This window comes from Anser cygnoides, chromosome 6 (genome assembly GCF_040182565.1).
Source record: "Anser cygnoides isolate HZ-2024a breed goose chromosome 6, Taihu_goose_T2T_genome, whole genome shotgun sequence".
Taxonomy (NCBI): Eukaryota; Metazoa; Chordata; class Aves; order Anseriformes; family Anatidae; genus Anser; species Anser cygnoides.
In genome coordinates, this window is record NC_089878.1 from 25,410,001 (window position 1) to 25,432,336 (window position 22,336).

The 22,336-nt window shown below is 70.6% G+C and overlaps 1 protein-coding gene across 1 annotated transcript in view; it reads right to left on the reverse strand.

Moving 5' to 3' along the window:
* The window catches only part of SPEG (striated muscle enriched protein kinase), a 35,296-nt gene that overhangs the window by 1,678 nt on the left and 11,282 nt on the right, over positions 1–22,336 (reverse strand). The window contains 40 exon segments of the mRNA XM_048072310.2: positions 1–51; positions 248–323; positions 593–816; positions 899–1,138; positions 1,223–1,850; positions 2,038–2,202; positions 2,401–2,523; positions 2,817–2,984; positions 3,068–3,184; positions 3,264–3,410; positions 3,498–5,739; positions 5,835–5,903; positions 5,991–6,033; positions 6,391–6,543; positions 6,728–6,754; positions 6,846–7,018; positions 7,137–7,214; positions 7,407–7,467; positions 7,596–7,796; positions 7,942–8,035; positions 8,125–8,293; positions 8,486–8,598; positions 9,313–9,485; positions 9,614–9,737; positions 9,871–10,077; positions 10,161–10,265; positions 10,401–10,520; positions 10,612–10,841; positions 10,954–11,143; positions 11,223–11,381; positions 12,277–12,537; positions 14,621–14,802; positions 15,002–15,090; positions 15,261–15,472; positions 17,116–17,298; positions 17,833–17,976; positions 18,327–19,804; positions 20,901–21,279; positions 21,441–21,461; positions 21,464–21,529. The exon segment at positions 1–51 is cut by the window's left edge and continues 99 nt beyond it. Of these exon segments, the coding sequence (XP_047928267.2) occupies positions 1–51; positions 248–323; positions 593–816; positions 899–1,138; positions 1,223–1,850; positions 2,038–2,202; positions 2,401–2,523; positions 2,817–2,984; positions 3,068–3,184; positions 3,264–3,410; positions 3,498–5,739; positions 5,835–5,903; positions 5,991–6,033; positions 6,391–6,543; positions 6,728–6,754; positions 6,846–7,018; positions 7,137–7,214; positions 7,407–7,467; positions 7,596–7,796; positions 7,942–8,035; positions 8,125–8,293; positions 8,486–8,598; positions 9,313–9,485; positions 9,614–9,737; positions 9,871–10,077; positions 10,161–10,265; positions 10,401–10,520; positions 10,612–10,841; positions 10,954–11,143; positions 11,223–11,381; positions 12,277–12,537; positions 14,621–14,802; positions 15,002–15,090; positions 15,261–15,472; positions 17,116–17,298; positions 17,833–17,976; positions 18,327–19,804; positions 20,901–21,279; positions 21,441–21,461; positions 21,464–21,529 (9,685 nt within the window).

The following is a 22,336-nucleotide window of genomic DNA, read 5'->3' on the forward strand; positions in this document are numbered from 1 at the left end:
TTCTCCGTCTCGATGGGGTCCAGCTCGAAGAACGGCGACCGCCCGCTCAGCCTGGGAGGGAGGGAGGAGGTGGCACGGGACGGGGTGCAGCCGTGGGAGGGCACCCCGCACCCACACACCCCCACAGGGGGTCCAGTCGGGCAGGGTCTATGGGGCTGCAGCACCCCCCGCAGCCCGGTGTCCCCCATGGCACTGAGCCCTGCTCGTCACACCTCAGGTGCTCGTGCCCATGGCCCCCTTCTCTTACATGATGTAGGTGAGGACGCCGACACCCCAGACATCCGCGGCAGAGCCCACCGGGTCACCCTTCACCACCTCCGGCGCTGCAAGGGAGCAAATCTGGCATGTGCACGGGGTGGCCAGCCCAGCGCCCCCAATGCACAGCACCCCCGGCATCCCCAGCACCCCATCTTTCACCCTCCAGCACCCCCATACCCCAACAGTGCCCAGCAACCCTAAAAAAAAAAAATAGACACTCCCCAGCACCCCAAAGACACCCCAGCCTCCCCAAGAACCCCCCAGCCCCCCAGCCCATGCCCACCTGGGGCTCACTGCGCCCCATCCCTGTGCCCCGTCCCCCTGCCCCACTCACACATGTACTCCAGCGTGCCCACGCGCCGGCCCAGCTGCCGCAGCACCAGGGGGTTGTAGGTCTGGGCGCTGCCGAAATCAATGATCTTGAGGGCGTTCATGCCCGAGACGACAACGTTGTCGGGCTTGATGTCGAGGTGCACGATGCGGCGGCCGTGCAGGTACTCGAGGCCCTGCAGCAGCTGCAGCACGTAGCTCACCACGTCGTCCTCCGAGTAGCGAAACCTGCGGGTGGGGGACGTGAGCGGGGTCCCCACGCCGCTCCCCAAACCCCAGCGCCCCCCCCTGCCCGCCCGCCCGCCGGGACCTGTCCACGATGCTGTAGAGGATTTCCTTGCCGGCGCAGTTCTCGCAGATGAGCACCAGGTAGCGGGGGGTGATGTACGCCTCGTGCAGGGCCATGATGCGCTCGTGGTGCAGCGCCTTCAGGATCTCGTACTCCTGCAGCACGCTCTGCTTCCTCTCCGCCTCGTAGGGCACGATCTTGGCTATGAAGTGCTTCCCCGTGGCGTTCTCCTTGCACAGCCGGATCACCCCGAAGCGGCCCCTGCAGCACAGGGCAATGCTCAGCCCCCCGGGCGGGATGTTTTGGGGTCACCCCGACACAGCACCCCATCCCGCCCTTCCTCACCTCGCCTTCTCGTCCAGGAAGGTGTACGGCTTCTGGGGGATGCCCTGCCGCAGCGCCGTGCCGTCCGGGGCCCTGCTGTCAGCCGGGGGCTCCTTGGAGGACAGGGCAGAGGTGGGGGCCTCTTGGGCAGGGGGCGAGGTGGGGGGCATGGAGACGAAGGAGGTGACCATGTAGGGGGGCATCTTCTTGGGGGGAGCAGCGTTGGAGGTGGTCGACGCCGGGGGAATGGGGGTGGATTTGGATGGGGAGGGTGCCTGGGGCTGGGGGGAGCCCTGGGTGGGCGAGGTGGGGGCGGATGTGTCCGTGGGAGCGGTGGGGGAGCCCCGGGCAGGGGAGCTGGCCTGGGGCACGGCGGCAGTCCGAGGGGGGGTGAACACCAGCTCTGGGGGCTCGCAGACGGTGATGTTGGGTGGCAGCTCGGGGTCTGGCCGCGGCCCCCCGGGGACGCCAGCCTGCGGTGGCCGCTCGGGCTTCTGCAGCGCTGCCTTGTGCTTGCGGGGCGGCGTGGTGGGGGGCAGCCCCGCGGCCGGGGGCTCCAGCTGTGCCTGGGGGGTCTGGGTCGAGCGGCTGGAGGCCACCTTGTCGGGGACAGGGATGGTGACGTCCTTGGCCGGGGCAGCTCGGGAATCTGCGGGGAGGAAGGGGAGCTGTGAGCCAGGAGGGGGGTGCAGGCAGCATCCCCCGGTCTGAAGCCCTCGGGGGAAGATCCCCCAGGACCAGGAACCCCCGGAGCAGCAGAGGCTGCAGCCCCACACCCGGCCCCACATCCCTGAGCTCGCCGTGGGTGCCGCCCTGCAGGAAGGGCTTTTGCTCACCTGCTGCCTCCAGGTGCACCTTGCCCGACGGGGTGCTGAAGGGCCCCTGCCCGGCCTTGTTGACGCAGGCCACCCGAAACTTGGGGGCGCTGCCGGGGGGCAGCTCCGTCACGTTGAAGTAGCAGTCGGCGATGCCGGTGCTGACCAGCTTCCACTCATGCTCCCCTGCCGGCACGGAGGCACAGTGAGGCTCAGGGAGCTGAGAGGCAGGGCGCAGCATCCTGTCCCCCCCCCCCCCGGACACTTCCCCAGGCCACCAGCACCCATCCATGCAAGGGCAAGGGTTGTAGCCCAGCCAGGGGGTGTCCCCAAGCAGCGTGGGGGGGTGGCCGGCTGGTGGCCACGCTTTTACTGGCCACATACCCTCCAGCCGGCACTCCAGCGTGTAGGTGCAGGGGGCTTTGCTCTCTGCGGGCTTCCACAGCACCAGCACCGTGTTCTTGTACTTCTGGGCGATCTCCGGGGTGCCCGGCCGCCCGGGGAGCCCTGCCAGCGGACAGACAGGGCAGGCTGGGACCCACGGGGAGATGCCTGTGCAACAGCAGCCTGCCCCTCTCGAAAGCCCCAGGTGGGGATGTGGAGAGCAGCGATCGAGTGCCCTGCCCCACTGGATCCCCAGCCCCAGGGCTGTGCCACCAGGCGAGCAGCAGTGCCCAAGCGCGTCCCTCCTGCCAGAGCCAGCCCCCAGCAACCGGAGCAGGCAATCCCCAGTGCCTGGTGCATGCTCTGTCCCTGCAGGGCAGCGCCTCTGTCCCCCGAGGTCCCCCCCGCATCCTTACGTGCCACAGCCAGCGTGCAGGAGCTGATGGCTGTGCCCAGGGTGTTGGCGGCTGCGCACTCATACAGCCCCGCATCCTTCCTGGAGACCTTGGAGATGGTGAGCATCTGGCGGCCGTCCTTGCAGGAGACGATGCTCAGCGCGTTGTCCGGCTGCAGCGAGCGCTTGTCTGCCGGGGGAGCAGAGGAGAGCGATGCCGCCGCAGCTCCCCCGGCACCCACCGGCCCGGCAGCCCCGGCAGCAGCCCCCCACCTTTCATCCAGACGATCCTGGGGGTCGGGCTGCCGGCGGGCAGGCAGCAGAGGGTCAGCGCGTCGCCCTCCAGCAGCACCTGGTCCTTCAGCTTGATGTGGAAAACGGGGGGGAAGTCTGCAGGGCGGAGGGCAGGGTAAGGACGGGGGGGTGCCAGAGGGGGGACCCGAGCACCCTGCACCCCGGCCGTGCCTACCCGACTCGCTGGGCGCGTGCTGCCGGCCGGCCGCCGAGCCCTCCTCCCGCAGCAGGCTGGAGGGGATGCTGGGCTGCGAGGCCATCTTCTCCTTCTTAGCCCGGGACAGCCCCCAGCGCTCCCAGCGTGACCGCTTCTGCCCCTCACCTGCGGGGACGTGGACGGGGGGCGGCTCAGACGGGGGTCTGGGGACAGCCCGGGCTGCCCCGGCGGTGCCGTCAGCCCCCAGCTCACCTTTGGCGGAGGCGGAGGAGCGGGTGCTGCCCTCCGAGCGCAGGGACTCGGAGGAGGGCGCCGGTGCCGGGGGTGGGCCCACCTGGTCCTGCGCCGCGACGCCCACCCGCCGCAGGCTGTCGCCCTCCGAAATGGAGCGGCGCAGCAGGGAGGGCCGCCGCTGCCCGGGCTCCCCCGGCTCCTCGTCCTCCGGCCGCTCGTCCGACAGGCTGCGGAGCCGCGAGGACACGCGCTCCATGGTGGCGCTGATCTTCCTGCGCACCGCCACCACCGGCGACTCGCTCTCCCCGCCGCCCCCCGGCTCCGACTTGAGGCTCTCCGAGTCCCTCCGCTCCTTGGAGCTGCCCAGGCCCAGGCTCCAGGAGAAGCGGCGCCCGCGGGTCGGGGTCTCGCCGCCCCCTTCCTCCCCCTTGCTCTTCCTCCTCTCGGCAGGCGGCGTGCGCTTGAGGAGCACGGACATCCTGCGGAGGAAGCCGCTGTCCTTCTGCACCTCGTGCAGGTCCTGCACGGACTTGGACTTCTCCGCCAAGCCGCTGGACTTGGACTTCTCCGCCAAGCCGTCAGGCTGGCTCCTGCGCAGCTCCAGGGGCACGCCGGCCGGTGTGGGCCGGTAGATGCCCTCGTCGTGGGCCGCGGGGCTGGCCAAGTGCCGGTCCTCAGAGCGGGAGCGGGTGAGGAGCTTCAGCCCGCGGCTGAGCGACGACTCGCGGCTCCGCTTGAACTTGGCCTCGAAGACCTCCTCCGAGTCGATGTCCTCGATGAGCAGGGAGCTGGAGGAGCCGCTGGCCTTCAGCTCCTTCTTCTCCGCCGGTGCCGGCGCGGGGGGCTCGACAGGGGCAGGGGCAGGGGCAGCGGCTGGGGGCTGCGGGGCCTCCTCGGTGGCCGGCTCCCCACCTTGCGTGGCTCCCATGGCTTGCATGACCTCAGCGTAGGAGGACGTCTTGGGGGCCCGGGCACCAGGGACTGCGGGCTGCTGTGGGGTGGCTGCTCTCGCCCTGGCAGCCCCCTCCCCAGCTGCCCCACCGGCTCTGGTGGTTTCGGCCTTGGTGGTCGCCTTCTCCTCCTGCCCTGTGGCTGCTGGCTTCTTCCCTGCAGTGGTGGTGGCTGCTTTGGCGGGGGGCTGGCCCCGCTCCTCGGGGACTCGCCTCTTCTCTTGGGCAGCCTTGGCCGTGGGGGGCCTGGGTAAGGTGGCCTCCAGCGCCTGGGGCCGGGCGTCAGAGAGCGCTGAGAGCGACGGGGACTCCTTGAGTCGCTGGGCCTCCGCGTGGGCCACCGGGATCTCCAGGGGCGCGCCGGAGCGGCGGTGCCGGACGACGGGCTCGGCGTCGCCCTGGCTGAAGGAGCTGCTCTTCTGCAGGACGCGCTCAGGAGGCAGAAGCTGCGACGAGGCGGCCTCGCTGGAAGCTGCCCGCACCAGCCTTGGCCCCGCCGGCGCCAGCTGCTCCATGCGGGGCGGCCGCAGCCCCTTCTTGTCGGGGCTGACCCCCAGCGTCTCCAGGAGGGGACCCCGCAAGCCGCTGACCTTGCCGTCGGCAGGACCGCCCCGCAGCAGGCGCTGGCGCATCAGCTCCAGGCGCTGGGCGTGCTCCTCCTCGCCCCCCCGGCGCCGCGGCAGCTCCATGGAGGCCGCCTTGGCCAGGGCTCGGCGGGGCTCCCGGCCCGCCTCGGCCCCCTCCTCGGCCCCCGGGGGCTGCCCCAGCAGCAGGGCGCTGTCGGCCGAGCTGCCCCGCTTCAGCTCGCCCCTGCGGGCGCTCTCCGGGGACTCCAGGCTGGAGCCCTTCCTCATGGCTTTGCGGGGGTACTCCGTCCGCTTCTGGGCCTCGGGGGCTTCCTCGTCGGAGGAGCCGGGTGCCTCTGCCTCCGCGTACGGCCGCCGCGGCCCTGCGGCCCTCGGCCTCTTCCCCAGGGCCACCCCGGGCTTCCCCGCGCCCTCGCTTTGCCACTCCATGGCGGAGCCGTCCCCTGGCACGGCCACCTCCTGCCTCGGGCCCTCGAGCGGCCCCAGTGCCTCGTCATCCGTGGGGATCTCGTTGAGGGACATGCGGGAGCCGGAGAACTCCACCTGGTGCGGCATGGGGATGAAGGGCAGCTCGTCCAGGTCATCAGAGTCCGAGGAGGATGACAGCGCCGGGGACTCCTTGAGGTGCCGGGGCACGGCGATGGAGAGCTGGTTGGAGGTGTCCTCCAGCAGCTCCGGGATGGGACGCAGCACCATGTTGCACTTGTAGCTGATCTGCGAGCGCTGCAGCACATGGACAGGGCTGGATCAGGCCCGGCTGGGCGGCACAGCACCATACAGCCCAGCACCCAGCCTCCCGCCCTGGCTCCTGCCTTCACCTGCCATTTCCGACGGGAGAGGAAGAGCTTCAGGTGGTCGGTGCTGATGACCTTCCCCTTGGCCAGCGTCTGCGGGGAAAGGGGACAGCAGCGTCACATGGACCCCGCACTGAGCTCTGAGGGGCCCTGCTGCCCCCAGGTGCTGCCCAGACTCACCTTGAACCAGGGGTGCTCCAGGGTCTGCTCCGCGTTGGGTCTCCTGTGAAGCAGCACCACCAGGTGAGGACTGCCCTGGCCAGGGTGTTTTGGCATCCCGTGCTGCCCCCTCACCCCAGCACCCTGGGGTGCAGAGCCGTGCACCCAGCCTGCCTGTATCCAGCCGTGCACCCACCACCACCACCAGGCTCCCTGGAGCACCAGGCTCATGCCATGGGGTGGCAGGATGGAGAGGGAGGGCATCACCTTCAGCAGGGACACAGGGACTTTGTCCGGCCCCAGCAGGACCCATCTGCTGATCCGGGGTGCCCTGAACCCCCAGGCACCCGTCACCACCCAGGAACACGGGTATGGGGCACACAGCCAGTGCCGTGCCCCCAGGAGGACCCGTGGCACTCACAGCCTGTCGTTGACCAGCACTTTGATGACAAAACCCTTGGCCTCCCGGGTGAGCCCCTGGAACATCCTCTCCTCGAAGGCCACGTTGTAGTTGCGGATGTTCATCAGCGTCGTCTTGTCGTTCTCGCCCACGAAGGGGGAGATCCCTGTGAGGCTGCGAGGGGGGGACACGGTCACTGGGACATGGGGGAGCCACACGGCAAGCCCTGGGGACTGAGGGACAGACCACAGCCCCAGTGCCACAGGGCAGGAGCACCTGGGGAGGAGCTGAGCATGGCCCCAGCTGGAAAGGGGGCAGAAATGGGGCCCCTTCCATGGCGATATGGCAGGGCACTTACCACAGGTAGGCAATGACCCCCACAGGCCTGCGGAGAGGAGAGGGGGGTCACTGCACAGCCCGAGCCCCCCGGCACGGTGGGGACGCCGGGGTGCACCCGGGCAGGGGGCTGCCCTTACCAGACATCGGTGACGCTGGAGACGGGGCTCTGGTTGACGATCTCGGGGCCCACGAACTCGGGGGTGCCGTACTTGCAGTACTGCGGCTCGTCGGGCGTCAGCTCTTGCGCATTGCCGAAGTCGCAGATGCGGACCTGCTCGCTGCTCGAATCCGCCATCAGGAGGTTTTCTGGCTACAGGACAGCGCGGGGCGGGCGGGAGCTTGGCGGGGGGCTCCCGGGCTGGGCAGAGGCAGGGCAGGACACGGGGCACTCCCCGAGCAGGGACCGGGGCCGTGGGGGGAGCACTCACTTTGATGTCCAGGTGCAGGACATGGTGCTGGTGCAGGTAGCAGATCCCCTCCAGGATCTGCCGCATGTAGGAGCGGACCTGCGAGAGGCCAGAGGCGGGGTGGGGATGGCACCCAGGGGACCACTGTGGTCCCCTCAGCCCCACGTGGGACCAGGCGGAGGAAGAAGAGGGCTGTCACCCCCCTTTGGGCATGATGCAATGTCCCTGGGCCCCCCACGTCCCCAGCCACCCTCTCCACCCCATGGCTTTGCCCTACCAGGGCTCACCCACCTCAGACTCGCACACCGATGGCTTCCTCGCCATCCTGTCCAGTAGCTCGTCCTCGGCACAGCTGGGCGCTGGTCAAGGAGCACAGGAACGTGGTACCCCCCTCGGCACCCCGCTCCCATGCACCAACCCTGCCCACCCATGTCCCCCAGCCCTCCCCTGGCCCCCAGGCCACGCAGTCCCAGAGGATACAGCTCCATCACCATGATGACGGCGTTCTTCTTCTCGAAGGCGTCGTGGAAGAAGACGATGCGCTCGTGGTCCAGCTGCGAGAGGATGTGCAGCTCCCGGTGTGCCGACTGCTTGGCCTTGGTCCTGCCGGGGACGAACTTGGCGGCGAAGTCCAGCCGGCTGCTCTTCTCCGTCACTCTCCGCAGGTAGGAGAAAGCCCCCCTGCGACAGGGGGAGGGATGGAAAGGGGCTGGCAGGGCAGCTGGAGACACCCCCGTCCCTGCAGGCACTTGGGTCTGCGGGGAGCTGCCCCAGGACCATCCCTGGAGGACCAGGACCACCCTTGGAGGACCCGGTGGCCCCATACCTCCCGATCTCCTCATGCACGTCGTAGTAGTCGGTCAGGCGTCGCGCCTTGTGCAGCGCATCCTCCTCCATGCTGGCATCGGCCGCGGGCTGGGCTGGGGGAAGGAGAGGTGCTGGGGGGGGGCAGCAGGGGGCCGGGGGCTGCCCCGTGGGGCCGGGCAGGGTGGGGGCCGGGCGGCCGTACCTGAGCGCACCACCAGCTCCGCCTTGCAGGACACCTCCCCGGCCAGGTTCCTGGCTGTGCAGGTGTAGACCCCGCTGTCGGGCTCGGCGGCGCCCAGCACCACCAGGGAGCACTCGTTGTCCTCGTAGACAAAGCTCAGGTGGCTGCTCTCCTCCAGCAGCTCCCCGTCCTGGGGGCGCGGCGGGCGTCAGGGGGGCCCCTGCTGTCCCCCACCAGCTCCCACCACCGGCAGGGATGCAGCACCCTGCATCAGTTGGGGTGACACAAAGCCAAAGCCCCAGCGCGGGGACCCCGAGGCAGCGGAGGGGAGCAGGGAGCGTGGGTCTGGGGGTCGGGAGGAGGTGGCGGGGTCCCATCCCACCTTGTACCACATGATGTCCGGCAGCGGCTTCCCCTCCACCACCACGGCGAAGCGCGGCGTCTCCCCTTCCTGGGCATCGATGTCCTCCATGATGGACTCAAAGCGCGGCGCCTCTGCCAAGAAATGGGGCGTGGGGCACCATGGGGCAGTGCCATCCCCCTGCCGCGGGCATGGGGAGCTGTGGGGGACCGCCCCATGGCATCCGGCTATGGGGCACGGAGAGCAAGTGCCAGCCCATGGCATGGGGACATGGAGTGCCACAGGGCTGTGACAACGTGATGGAAACAGGGCGCCGTGGGGCAGTGCCACTCAGCAGACATGGGGCAGAGTGGGGCTGCATCTCCTCGTTACACATGGGTGTGGGGCACTGCAGGGCAGTGCAACCCGTTACAGACAGGAATGGGGCACCATGCAGCAGTGCCACCCATAGCACGTGGCCAAGGGGAGTGATGGGACGGTGCACCCATGGCGCAGTGCCACCCACAGCGCAGTCCCACCCCGTGCACACACTCATGGGGCACACAGGACACCTCTGCCCAGGTCAGACAGAGGTGTAGGACGCCAGGCAGCACTAGCAGTGGTAGTACCAATGGTGGGTACCATGGTTTGAGGGCCTTCAGCCCTACAGGGTGACATACACGTATGGAGCACGGATGAGCAATGCCGTGCTCTGGGGCAGTGTCCCCACGGCACACAGCCACGGCGCGCCGTGGGGGCAGTGCCACCCTATGGGTCAACGCCACCCCCACGGCACACGGCCTCGGGGCACCGTAGGGCGATGCCCCCCATGGCAGAGGGGCACGGCCCCCCGGCGCGGGGGCACCTACCTGCGAGGCGGAGGCGGAGGGTGCAGCGGGCAGAGCCGTGGCGGTTGCTCACCTCGCAGGCCAGCGGCCCCGCGGCCCCCCGGCCCACGCGCAGCAGCCGCAGGCAGTGCTGGTCGTCGTCCGGCATCGTCACCTCGCACGTGCCGTCCTGCTCCCCCAGCACCTGCCCGCCCCTGCGGGCACACGCCGTCAGCCTGTGGCTGCCCCATGGCACCCCACAAGCTCTGCGCGTCGCCCTGGGGTGCGTGCCCAGCCCCAGGGGTGAGGCCGGGTGTGGGGCACCGCACCACGTCCCACCTACCTCTTCCAGGTGACGGTGGCCTCCACGTGGTTGATGGTGATGGTGATGGAGGCCGGCTGGCCCTCCACCACGTACACCACGTCCGGCTTGTCCAGGATGACCGGGGCCTCCTCCAGGTAGGGACCTGCCACGCGCATCGTCACCACCACCTCAGCACCCCGCGTCACCCAGCCCCGGGCAGCTTGCCATGCCGCCGGGCACGCAGACCCCCCACGTCCCACCCCAGCACCCCACCCTCGCCCCGCTGCCCCTCTCACCCCGATCCAGGAGCTGCACGGGCCCCACGAGCGGGGAGGGCTTGCTGTTGGTCTTGGGGGTGGAGGTGATGACACGGAAGAGGTACTGGGCCCCCTTGGTGAGCCCGTGCACCGTGTAGGTGGTGTCCCGCACGCCGCTCACCAGCACCACCCACTGCGTCGTGCCCAGCACTTGCATTTGCACCACGTAGGTCACCGAGCTGGGGTCTGCGTGGGGACAGGGTCAGTGCAGAGCCCCCGGCACCCCACCACGCTGCTGCCCACCCCCTGCCCGCCCCCGGCCCCCTCACCTATGGCAGTGTCCAGCCACTTGGGCTTGTTCCACGTCAGCGTGATGGCCCGGCCGGTCACCAAGGCCACCGTGGGGGGCCCGTCGGGGGGCGTGGGCACCACATCTGCATGGGAGAGGTGGGGAGCGGCGTGAGCCCCCGGGAGACCCCCACACACCACCAGCTGAACTTCCCTGTGGTCCTGTGCCCTGCCACCCCGGCACCGTGCTGCGGGGACGCCGAGCCCCATCTGTCACCTACCCGTGACGTAGAGGTGTGCGTAGCAGGTGGCCTTCCCGACTTTGTTGGCAATGACGCTTTTGTAGACGCCGGCATGCGCGTGGCTGACGGCCGTGAACACCAGGCGATGGATGTCCTTGTCTGTGGGGACAGGGGTAAGAGCCCGTCAGCAGCGCCGTGCCGAGCTCCCTTCCTGGAGCCCCCGGTGCCGCGGGGAGGGCGGGGGCCCTACACTGCATCATCTTGCGGTCGTCGGTGCTGTCGATGCGGGTGCCGTTGTGGAACCAGGTGATGGAGGGGTAGGGCAGCCCGGCCACCTGGCACTCCAGCACCGCCTCCTTCGACTCCACCACCTCCAGGTTGTGCAGAGGCTTCAGGAAGTCGGGCATGGTGAAGCACTCCGCCTCAGTCTCCGCCTGCTCCGGTTCCTCCGGGATGGACGGCATCTTCTCCAGCTTGGAGCTGCGACCACCCACACGTGCTCAACACGGGAGCACGGTGCCCCCAGCCCGGCCCCAGGGGAGGGACCCCCCCAAATCCCAGGGGGCAGCGAGCAGGGGGACACATATCTTACATCTGGGAGGCAGCAGACGGCCGTGGCTCCTCCACGTAGAGCTCGGCGGAGCACTCCACGTGGCCGTGGGCGTTCCTGGCGGTCACCACGTAGTGCCCCTCGTCCTCACTGCCCACGTGCACGATGACCAGGGAGTGCAGCCCCCCGTCCCGCTGGATCCTCACGTTCTCCCCTTCCTGTACTGGCTGGCCTGCGCAGAGACACGGCCCTCGGCATTCCCAGCCCTGTGCCATCGGGGGCTCCGGGGGGGCCGTGGGCGTGGGGATTACCGAAGTGGGTCCAGGAGACCGCCGGCGGGGGCGTCCCGCTGACCATGCAGTCGAAGCGTGCCGTCCGCCCTTCCACCACGTCCACGTCCTCCAGCTTGCGGGTGAAGAGCGGCTGCACCGAGGGCTTCACCGTCAGCCGGGCGCTGCAGGTCAGCTCATCTGCAAGGAGAGCGGGCAGGGCTGAGCCCCAGATGGAAGCGGGGGGACAGCCACACGCGGGGGTGCAGGGGCAGGGCAGGACGCGGTGTGTCACCCCAGGGTGCTGCAGGGTGACCAAGGTGCCCGTGCGCAGGGATGGTGCTCTGCTGGCAGGGGGGTGCCTCTTCCCTGCCTTCAAACAAGAGATGCTGGCTGCTGGAGGGGTGAGGGGGTGCCCTGTCCTCCCCTGGGGCACGGGGTCGCAGCCCTGGGGACAGGGCGGTGACGCTGAAGCAGGCAGTGCCAGCACAGCGCCATGGGGCTCAGTGCGGGTGCAACGCTCCAGGTGGGGTGGTTGTGGCAGGGACCGCTTTGCACTGACGGGGTCTTCGCCCAGCCCGGGAGGGGAACGGGACAGGGATGTCCCTGCCCGATGAAGGGCACACAGGGCGATGTCGGAGGCACAGGGCAGGGCAGCATGCAGGAGGCTGGATGCTGCTGCCCCTCCCCAGCTGCCAGCTTGTGGGGAGAGGGCAGGCCACCCTCGCCCCTGCCCATTGCCCCCGCCAGGCCAGCAGGGACATGTTGGTAACTGGAGCTGGGCGCCCAGAGGCTCTGGAGCCAGCTGGGCTGAGGACAGCCGGGATGAAGGCAGGCAGCTCGGGGTGCGTGGTACAGCCGAGGTACAAACACGTCTCCCTGGGTGCCAGAGCTTCCACAGGGAGCCCAGGGAATGGCACACACCAGCTACGGGGGGCAGACGTCCCTCTCTATCCCCACACCCCCTCCAGCACTCACAGCCACGCTGGGGGGACCCTGAAGCCCCAAGCCCCAGGGGTGCCGGCCTCATCGACCACCACGGCGGGGCCGTCCCCCGAGTGAGACCCCCTGTGGGGGCTGCGTGCCCGCCGCTTACCTTTGGCCGTGCTGAGCTTGCAGGTGTAGATGCCGCTGTCGTCCTCGTGCACGGAGGTGAGCAGCAGCTTGCACTTGCGCCCGTCAAAGTGCATCTTGCATTTGAGCAGGGCGGGCTGGAGCAGCCGGCCCCGCGACAACCAGTCCACGTCCATGTCTGGCGGGCCAGCCACCAGGCACTCAAAGAGCGCCAGCTCCCCCGCCCCGACCACCACGTCCTGCAGGGGAACCACCACGGCCAGGGACTGGCACTCGGGGCGAGCTGCCCGGGAAGGGGGGAGAAAGAGAGAGAAAGAGAGAGAGAGAGAGAGAGAGACGCGTCTCAGCAACTGAAAAGCAACCATGGGAGGTGGCGGGGAGGGGGCCGTGCGGGGCAGGGGCATGCGGGGAGGGGGCCCGGTGCCGCGGGCGGGTACGCAGGGCGCAGGCAGGGGGGTGCAGCGGGGAGGAGGTGGGGGCGAGATGTGGAAAGCGGAGCTGAGCCGGGGTGGGGGGCCGGGGAGGTGTGGGGGTGAGGGGAGGTGTCCGTGCCAGGAACACACCACACAGCGCTTTACCAAACAGATTTTATTAGAGCTACAAAAAGGGTCACGGCCTCGCAGCCCACCCCCCGCCGAGCCCCCCCCAGGGAGAAGAGACCCAAGCCGGGGCTGCCTCTGCGGCCAGGAGCCGGGCGGACCCCGGGGACGTGGCCGGGCTGCGAGGGACTTCTGTGCCACCAGCCCCCGCCCCGGCGCAGGGGTCCCCGGGTCCCTCGTTCCCCACGCTCCCAGGTGACCGCTGTGGAGCCCCCACTGCACCACGTCCCCTTCCCTATGGAAGCCGAGCCAACGGCGGGGCCGGGCTCCCCGCTCCCCGTCCCCTGGGCGGCGAGGAGAGGAGCAGCAGGACACACAGACACAGACAAACGGACGGAGCGAGAGACAAGACAGCATCGTACGGCCGCCCTGGCCCGGCTGAGGGGGTGCCTCCTGGCGCTACCCCGCCGTTCCCCCCCCTTCTCCCCCCCGCCCGCTGCTCGGCCTCGGCGCCGCCTCCCCCGGCCATCCAGCGCGCCCGCGCCCGCCGTCGAGGGCCCGCGCGTCCCCGCGGTGCGTCCAGGACGAGGCGGCGGATGGAGCAGAAGGTAATAACACAAGGTGAGGTCCACTGCCTAAGAGGTGTCCAACTAAGAGCCCCGCGGCCACGGCTCTGAGAGATGCACCCCCTTATCGTACTCCCCCTGCGTACAGACAAAAACCGCAGTCAGCAAGCGGAAGGGTTAGTGCAGTGGAGACGGGGCCGGCACGCACACGAGGGGCGTGCACGCGCGAGGGGTGTGAGCGCACGCCGGCACGCAGCGCCGCGTGCCCCGGGCACGGACGTGGGCCACGCTGAGCCCGGTGCCCATCCGTCCGTCGGGCACGTGCCCAGCTCCCGCGGCCACCCCCGCGCCGCTGCGCTTTGCCGGAGGCTGGAGCGGGGTCTGGCAGGACACAAGCGGTGCAGCAAAGGCTGGGGCGGGGTGGGGACAGCCCGGGGGGCTCAGGCAGCCGTCAGCAGGGAGGGCTGGGGGGAGCAGGACACACAAGCAAAGGGCAAGAGAAAGGAGGCAGCATCGCTCGTCCCCGCGGGCTCCTTCCTTCCTGGCACGTGGTCCCCAGCCACCTGCCCCGTTTGCGCGCACGTTTTAGGGGATCTAGGAGGATGCTGAGCCCACAGCAGGGCTGCGGAGACACAGCCCAGCCCCGGGCACCCAGGCTAACGTGGGACCTGCTCTGAGCTGGGAACAAGCAGGGAGGAGACCTCTCCAAGCTGCCGGCTGGCTGGGCACAGCTTGCAGGCAGGGAGGGAGGGAGCTGTGGGTGTGCTGGGGGCAGATGTCCCCTGCAGGGCCACCGAGGGCATAAGCCCTCCCTGCGCAGCCAGAGCCAGCACCCAGCCCCAGCAGGGGTGCCTGCGGGACAGGGGGACATAGATGAAGCTGGGCTGGGGGAGCAGCAGACTCTGGGTCAGGCCGGGGACCCTGGCACAGCTAGGCAGCGGGACCCATGCTGTGGGGCCGCACATCTGGATGGGGCAGGGGGACAGCCCGTCTCCTGCAGCGGGGATGGGCTCTGCGGGCAGCACGGCCAAGCCACTGCTGCTCCGCGTCCCCTCCCTGCCACCTTATGCAGGGCCAGGCATGCAGGTCCATGGCCCTGCCGGGCCCTTCCTGCTCCGGGCTCACGCCCGCCTGCTCTGCGGCAGGAAGGGGTGAGAAGCAGCACCGCCGAGAAGGGGTCTGCAGCGGCCCCTTCCCCGCCCAGCTCATGCAGGGTGCCGGAGCCGGCCAGTCCCATGGGGACGCGCTCAGGGAGCTTTACCTCTGACCTCCAGCTTGGCCTCGCACTGCTTGGTGCCGTACTCGTTGACAGCCTTGCAGGTGTAGAAGCCGGTGTCGGTGCGCTCCGCCGCCAGGATGTGCAGCGTGAAGAGCCCCCGGGCCCCCTCCGCCTCCTCCGCGTGGTGCCGCCGGCCGTACTTCACCGGCTGCCGGTTCCGCAGCCTGCACAGGGACACGAGCACAGCGGCACAGTCACGCCTGGCCCCGCAGAAAGCCCCCTCTCCTCTACCCCAGTCCCTGCTCAGAGGCACAGCTCCCCGCCTTGGTGCCGCTCTGAGCTGGCAGGCCCCAAACGAGGAGGTCCCCGTGCCTGTCCCCTCCTTCCCTGCCCTGCTGTGACCCAGCGAGCACCGGGACTCACCAGTAAATGATGGGCTTGGGCTCCCCGCGGACGCGGACGCTCATGCTGACATCCTGCCCCTCCAGCACCGACTGGTCCGACAGGGCCACCTGGGGAAGCGGGGGTCAGGGAGCAGCCGGCACCCGCCACCCCAGGGCCATGTGTCCCCACCACCGCACCCGGGGCCACGCGTCCCCCAAAACACGGGTAGCCCCTCAGGGCTGCGGCCACGGGTCACGGCTCCCCCTCTGCCAGGTCCCGGGGGGGGGCGTCAGCTCACCTCAAAGGTGGGCGCAGCCTTGAAGCTGCTCTCTGGGGAGCCGTGGGCAGCCCCGTGCTCCGCTCGAGGCTGCAGCTTCATGGCCGGTCGGTGCTGGGGCGTCCCGGCCTCGGGGAACTCCTCCAGCGGGCTCAGGTACTCCTCGTCCGACGTGATGGGGCTGGCCTGGCCGAGGGGGGGTGCCAAGTTCCCATGCCGCTCCACAGCGGGGGCTAGCACAGGAGAGGCCAGGTAAGGAGCTGGCAGCAGCCAGAGCCGGGCAGGGGCTCGGGGCCCCCCTCCCACCACCCTGCGCCCCTGGGGTGCCCGGGGACACCGGCCCCGCTGCTCATCCCGCGGGGCAGAGGCACGGCGGCTGGCAGCGAAGGGGTGCCGGGCTGTGCAGGGGGAGGGGGTGCGAAACACGCCACAGGGCCGATAAGGGGACGCGATATCCCGCAAGGCGACAGCAGGGCTCAAGTGGCTCTTACGCAGCAGGCCACGCTCCCATCCTTAAGCCGCCCGGATTCCCGGAATGGCTGCCCCTGCCCCGAGCCGGCGGAGGGCTGAAGGTGACATTGCAGCTGCGCTCCCCTCGCAGCCCAGCCTGGGGGGCCCGCACCCGGCATCGCAGCGAGCCCCCGTGGGTGGCAGGGGGGCTGTGGGGCCACGACGGGGGGGTGGAAAAGCGGGGAGGGGGGCGAGATGCGTGCGGAGCCGGGCGCGAGCGGCCGGGGGTGAGCGTGCAGAGCCCTGCCCGAGGTGGGGGGGCTGGCCCCCCTCCAGCCCGGGTGCCTCAGCCCTCCCCACTGCCCCCCCCCCCCCCAGCCAGCAGCGGATCCCCTTACGGCGCTGCCCAAGCGGGGAGGCGGGCGGGCTGCCCGGTGCACGACGAGGGCTCGGCCCCCCCCGGCCCCCGCGATGCCCCCGGGCAGCACCAGGGCGGACAGCCGGGGGAAGAGGGGGGGCACCCCCCGGCTCCCTCCTCGTCCCCCCCCCCCTCCCCAGGCGGCGCCGGGCTCCCTGCCGCCCCTCCGCCCGCAGCCCCCCGGTGCCCCCCGCACTCACCGGGGGATGGGGACGGAGGGGGGGCGACCCCGGCAGCCCCCGCCCCGAGCCGGAGCGAACCGCGCCGCGGAACGGCCGCTGCCGTTGCCGGGACCGGGGCCGGTGCGGCGGCGGCGGCGGCGCCGGGCGCGCGTCCAGCCCGGAGCCGCTGCGCCCTCCCCGGCCGAGCGCCGCCCCGGGCCCGCTGCCGCCACCGCCCGGCCCCCGGGGCTGGGCCAGCAGCGCGGGGGAGGGCTCAGAGCCGGGCCGGGGGCTGCCGGCCCCTTCCCTGCCGGGGGCAGGGGCACGAAGCCCCGGCGGCCCGTCGGGGTGCGGGGCGCGGCACCGGGGCGCACGGGGCGGCACCGGGGCGCACGGGGCTCCGCCGGCCCCCGGGGCGGCTGCGGGGCTCTACGCGCTCCCCCCGGGGAAACGTCGGGGTGGGGAGAGCCCTGGGGATGCGTGGGACGGGTGTCCGTGGATGGAGGGGTGCAGGGTGCGCTGGGCGTCCCCTGGGGTGGGAGGCAAGGGTGTCCCCACAAATGGCAAGCTGGGGTGCCCCCGCAACCAGGGCAGGCTGGGGGGGGGGGGGCGCCAGCCGCTGGGCCGCTTGCTGGGCGCTGAGGGATGCTCAGAGCCTGACCCCGCTCCCCCCACGGCAGGATCCCGGCAGCGCGTCAGCTGCTTTGGTTCAGACCGAGCCTTGTAGGGTAAGGAAGCCGGTTTCTTCCCAGTGACAGCAGCGGCCGAGCTGGCAGCCAGCCTGCCTGCCGCCGCGCCGGCCCTCCCACCGTCCCCCGCTGCCTCCGGGCCGGCCGCCGGCACTCACCGGGCCGCACGCTGAGGATGGCACTGCAGCACGTGGCGCCCACCTCGTTGGCCGCGGTCACCGTGTAGAGCCCGGCGTCGGCCACCCGCGCGCTCCGCACCAGCAAGGTGTGACGCTCGCCCTCCGCCTTGATGGGCCGCGCCGTGCTGCTCCGCAGCGGCACCCCGTCCTTCCTCCAGGACACTGCGGGCAGACGCGGGGTCACTCCGGACCATCCCGGGGCAGGAGAGCCCCCGCTAGCCCCGGTGGTCAGCGTGGGGTCCCTGCCCGGCCTGGGGACCCCTTTGCCACGGGCAGCAGCCCCATGTCCCCACGGCCCCTGGTGAGAGCGGGGCTGGCCCCTCTCTGGTTCCTGGCATCCTCCTGCCCTCCAGTGGAGGACGGAGGAGGGAACCAGAGCCACATTGCTCGTTCCCCATCTCTGCCGGCTGTGCTGTGCCTGGTGCCTTCTCCCTCTCTCCCCACACCCCATGCGGGGGATCGCAGACGCTTTGCCCACACCCTGCCCTCCGCACCCTGCCCTGGCATGCGGTGCCCCCACCCTTTTTATTCCTGCCTGGGGATGCTCCCGAGGTGGGCACGACATCTCCCTGAGGAGCACAGCCACAGCTCTGCCAGCCCCAAGCCACCCAGCTTGGGCGGCCCCAAGGGACAAGGACACGCCGGGGGGTGGCTGTGCCAGAGCCCGTCATGCTCCCGAGCCCCGGGGCCGCTCACCTTCTGGCTGGGGGTTGGCCGTGACGATGCACTTGAGCAGCACCTCTGCCCCCACGGCCACCGCCGTGTCCTGGATGGGGATCTCGAAGACGGGCGCTTCCAGGGGGTCCTCACCCGCCGAGACGTAGGAGTCGTCGGAGGACTCTGCACAGGAAGAGACGGCCCCGTGGCTGTGAGGGGGAGCAGCAGGCACGTCCTGTGCCGCGCAGCGCTGCAGCCCTCTGCCCGTCCCCAGGTGACAGCGGGGTGCAGAAGCAGGAGGGTTACAGAGCCCCCCCCGGCACCTTCCCCTGCTGGGTAGGAGGGACAGAGGCATCAGCAAGCATCGCGACCCCAAGGCCCAACTTGTTGCCAAAGCCCCCAGATCACGCTGTGCTCCCCCATCCCATCTCGGTGCTCCCCAGCCCCCGTGCCCCCCCAGGGGCAGGCTGGGGTCCCGCACCCCGCTCAGGGACATCGCTGTGCCCACAGGAGGGCCGTAAGCCATGCCCTACCTAGCTCTGGAGAGGTGGGCCGGGCTCGGCGTCCCTTCCCCTTGCTCCGCGTGCTCCTGCCCTCCTGAGCCGTTGTCCGAACGCTCTCTTTCTTCTCTGCCACTTTCGTCTGCCTTCTCTCTGCCTCCTTGCCTGCGCCGTGCTGCCCTGCCCAGCTCCTCTCCAGCCGGGCCTCCTGCTCCATCCCCGGCTTCGCCCAGGGCAGGAACCGCACCTCCGTGGGCGCCTCCGGCCTCCGGTACAGCCCGTGGGGCACGGCCAGCCTGGCGGCCAGGCCCTCGCTCGCCGCCCCGGGGGCCCTGGCTGCACCGGCAGGGCCCCCGTCCGGGCACGGGGTCCCTTCGGCGGCACCCCCTTGGGACAGGGCTGTCCGCCCCTGCGGGGTGGCTTGTGCCAACGGCCACTGCTCCTTCTTCCTCACTTCCCCAATGCCTTCTTGCTGCGCACCCTTCCTCGCCTCCTCTGCCACGCCGCCCCGCGCCAGGGCTTTCCGCCCCCGCTGCCCCCCCGGCTCCGGCTCCCCGTTGGGCCCCACCAGCGCCACGCTGGAGAGGGCCAGGTGCTGGATGACGTGCGTGCTCTCCGCTGCTGGAGAGGCCCTGGGCGGCTGCACCTTGCGCCCGCCGGTGCTTGGCAAGGAGGGGGTGCGGGGGGCGCGGGCGGTGGGGGGCTCGCTGGCCGGCTGGGGCGAGGGCGCCCGGGCTTTGCCCAGCTCCTGCGAGCGCCGCAGCTGCTGCTTGGACACCGTCCTCTTGATGCGGGTCAGCTCCTCCGAGAACTTGTGCTCGATGTCCTGCACGCGCCCGGCGAATTTGCCCCGCTCGTCGAAGGAGGCGGCTTTCTGCCGGAAGGCCAGGCGCCGGCTCGCCGCGCTGCTGCCCCCCGCCTCGTCCCGCCAGCCCCCCGGCGTGCCCGGCCGCCGCGTCTCCGAGCCGGGCTGGTCGAAGGAGCGCGTCTTGCGCAGGGGCAGCCAGGGCCGGGCGGGGAAGGGGCTGTCCGCCTGCTCCAGGCTCCTCCGGCGCTCCTCGAAGTACTGCAGCCGCTCGAAGATCCTGGAGCCGGCGCGCACCAGCTTGGGCGACGCCCGGACGGAGACGCGGCCGGACGCGTCGCTCATGGGTGTCGGGGGACGGGAGTCCTGCGTGCTGCCCTGCGAGTACCCCGAGGACTTGGGCTTCTTGATCTTCTCCTCGTACTCCTCGGGGACAGTGTCCTGGTACTCGGTCGGCACCGAGGACTTCTTGCGGGGGGTGACGGGCGTGCAGGAGGGGACGCCGGGGCTGCGGGCGGCCGGCTGGGGGGCGGCTCCGGAGGGTGGCAGCGGGCACGCGCCGGGTCGAGGTGATGGCGAGCGGATGATGGGTGGCTTGGTGGTCAGCGGCAGGGCAGCGGGGGACCGCGGGGGCTCAGCGCCGGGCTTCGGAGAGACAGGGCCGCTGTGGGGGTCATCCCTCCGGTAGCCTCCCTGGGGGATGCTGCTGCAAGGGGAGAGGACAGGGGAGAGCAGGTCAGAGCCCGTCCTCGTCTCCGTGCTGCATCAGGGGCCCCAGCCCAGTCCACAGCACCCTATGGGGCGGGTGGCCAGGGCAGCCCCAGAACCCTCAAGGGGCCATGGCAAGAGGATCCAGCCACCCGAAGATCACCGGGAGCTGGCTTGCTGATGTAACCCAGCAGTGCCTTTATTGTCGGGGTCCCCCTTCCCCAGGGACACCCCTCTGGGACAGCAACACTTGGGGCTGTGATGCCGGGGTACCCAGCCAGCCCCCTCCCCAGTGCTGCCATGCAGCCAGGACTGGGGCACCGGGCAGAGGGGTACAGCCCAGTTTGCCTGCCGTGTCCCAGCATGCTGGGACCACGTGGCACAGGCCCACACTTCTGCAAGGCATAGAGGTCCCCGAGGCCACAAGCCATCACCCCGTGGCACATGCTGCTGCGAGCACGTCCCCCTGCCCCTCCACCCCCCAGACCCCCGCCCGCCCCATCGGCAGCACAGCCGAGCGGCACCACCCCGCTCGGCGTGCGTGGTGCAGGAATCAGAGGGTGGAGATGAGGTTCTGGTGGTGGAACAAGCAGCCTCGAACACAAAGGGGAAGATGGAGGTCGAAGGAGAAGGCCTGCAGGGGTGGGGACCAAAGGCGGTGGGGAGGGACGGGGGCTCTGAGCATGTCAGCGGGCCCTGGGGAGGGAGCACGTCCCTCGTCCCTGCTGCCACCCATGGGTGGCGGGGACGGGTTGCCTGTAGGTGCCTCAGGCTGCTGTGCACCCCTATATCCCTGTGCAGAGCCCCCGCAGCCAGGCAGGAGGAGGGTCCGGGTTGGAGGTGCAGCAGCACAGGGGTTACCCCCAAACCCACACTGGCCACGGCAGAAAGTGTCCCCGCTCCAACCCCCCTGTATCCAACCCCAGGGCCTGTCCCCACCTCACCGGGGCCGGGCTGCCTACTGCTCAGAGCCTCCGTTCCTCATCCGGCCGTGGAGAAGGCAAAGGAAGCCCAGGCGGAGGGGAGGAGATGGCAGCGGGGAGGAGATGGCCCCAGCGCGATGTCCCCTCCGCGCACGTCCCCGGGCTACTTACACGTGGAGCGAGAGCGCCCGTCCTCGGTACAGGCTGAAGGCGCTGCCGTACGGGTCGCTGGCCACCGAGAGGCTATCCTCCGACCCCCAGCTTGTGCCCACCAGATTAGCCCGTGATGCCCGCACCAGCGGCTCCACGCCCAGGTGCCGGACCTCGGCGCCGCGCGGGGCCGGCGCGTTTGCTTGCCTTGGGGTTCCCTGCAGCTGCCAGGCACTGGGGCGCAGGTAGGGTCCCCGTGCGGGGAGGCTGGCATCTGGCTCCTTCTCCACCACGGTCTGCTGGCTGCCCGACCAGCTGGAGCGCTCCTCCGCCTGCGACAGGGCCAGCACCGAGGTCGGCGTCGTGTTCATGGAGGCATCCACCAGGGTGTCGGACCCACCTGGAAGGAGAGGGGTGAGCCGCCAACGGGTGCCCCTGGGGGTCCCGGGCAGCACCCCGCTGACCTCCTCGCCGCACGGGGACCCCCAAGGCTGGGCTGGAAGAGCTCGAGGTGCCACCCGTGTCCGAGCTCCCGGTGCCACCCGTGCCCCCGCGGCTCACCCGTGGGGGTGCTGAAGGCGTCTCATCCTGCAGCTCGCTGCGCTGCGTCACCTGGGGGTCGCTGGGCTCATCCTCGCCGGTCTCCGAGTCTGGGGGGGGGGGAGAGCAGGGGGTGAGGGGACGTGGGGACGGCAGGCCAGGCTGGCACTGCTCCTCGCAGAGCCACCAGCTCAGGTGGCAGACGAGCAGCGCCCGGGCAGCTCCAGGCAGCAGAAGGAGGATGCGGTGGGAGAGGCATGACTGTGACACAGGGGACACAAAAGGGACACGCTGCCAGCGGGGAAAGGCAGAACCAAGGTTGGAAAGTCCGTCGGGGCCAAGGGCAGGAGCAGCAGTAAATGGTCAGATGTGGGGTGGAGGCAGGAGGGGAGGTGGTGCCGGGGTTGCAATGCGGGGGAAAGCAGCTGAAATTGGGGTGGTGGATACGAGGGGGCAGCACAGGGGGACAGTGGTGGCGCTGCGACAGGGAGGGGGCACAGGGCCCGTTCCGGGAGCGGGGCTGGCAGGAGGTGGGCGTCTTCCTACCGTAGCTTTGTTTCCTGCAGGAGCGGAAAACTTCGCTTCCATAGGGGCAGCAAGAGAGAGAGAGACATCAACACCCGGTTATCGGCCCGGCCTGCGGAGACGCGTGGGGCACTGGGGAGGACGTTGTCCCCAGCATGTCCCCGCGCTGCCGCGGGGCACTGACCTGCCAGGGCAGCAGCCGGCTGGGCCATACGGCTCGGGGAGCCTGGCACCGTGTGCTGGCCTTGGGGGCCAGGGATGGGGCTGGGACTGGGCGTTTGCCCGACCCAGGACCCACGCTGGGCACCCCACGCCCTGCCCATTGCTATGGCAGGGTCAGGCACCCACAGGGCATGGAGACAGGTCTGGCACCCCCAGCCTTCCCCACCACG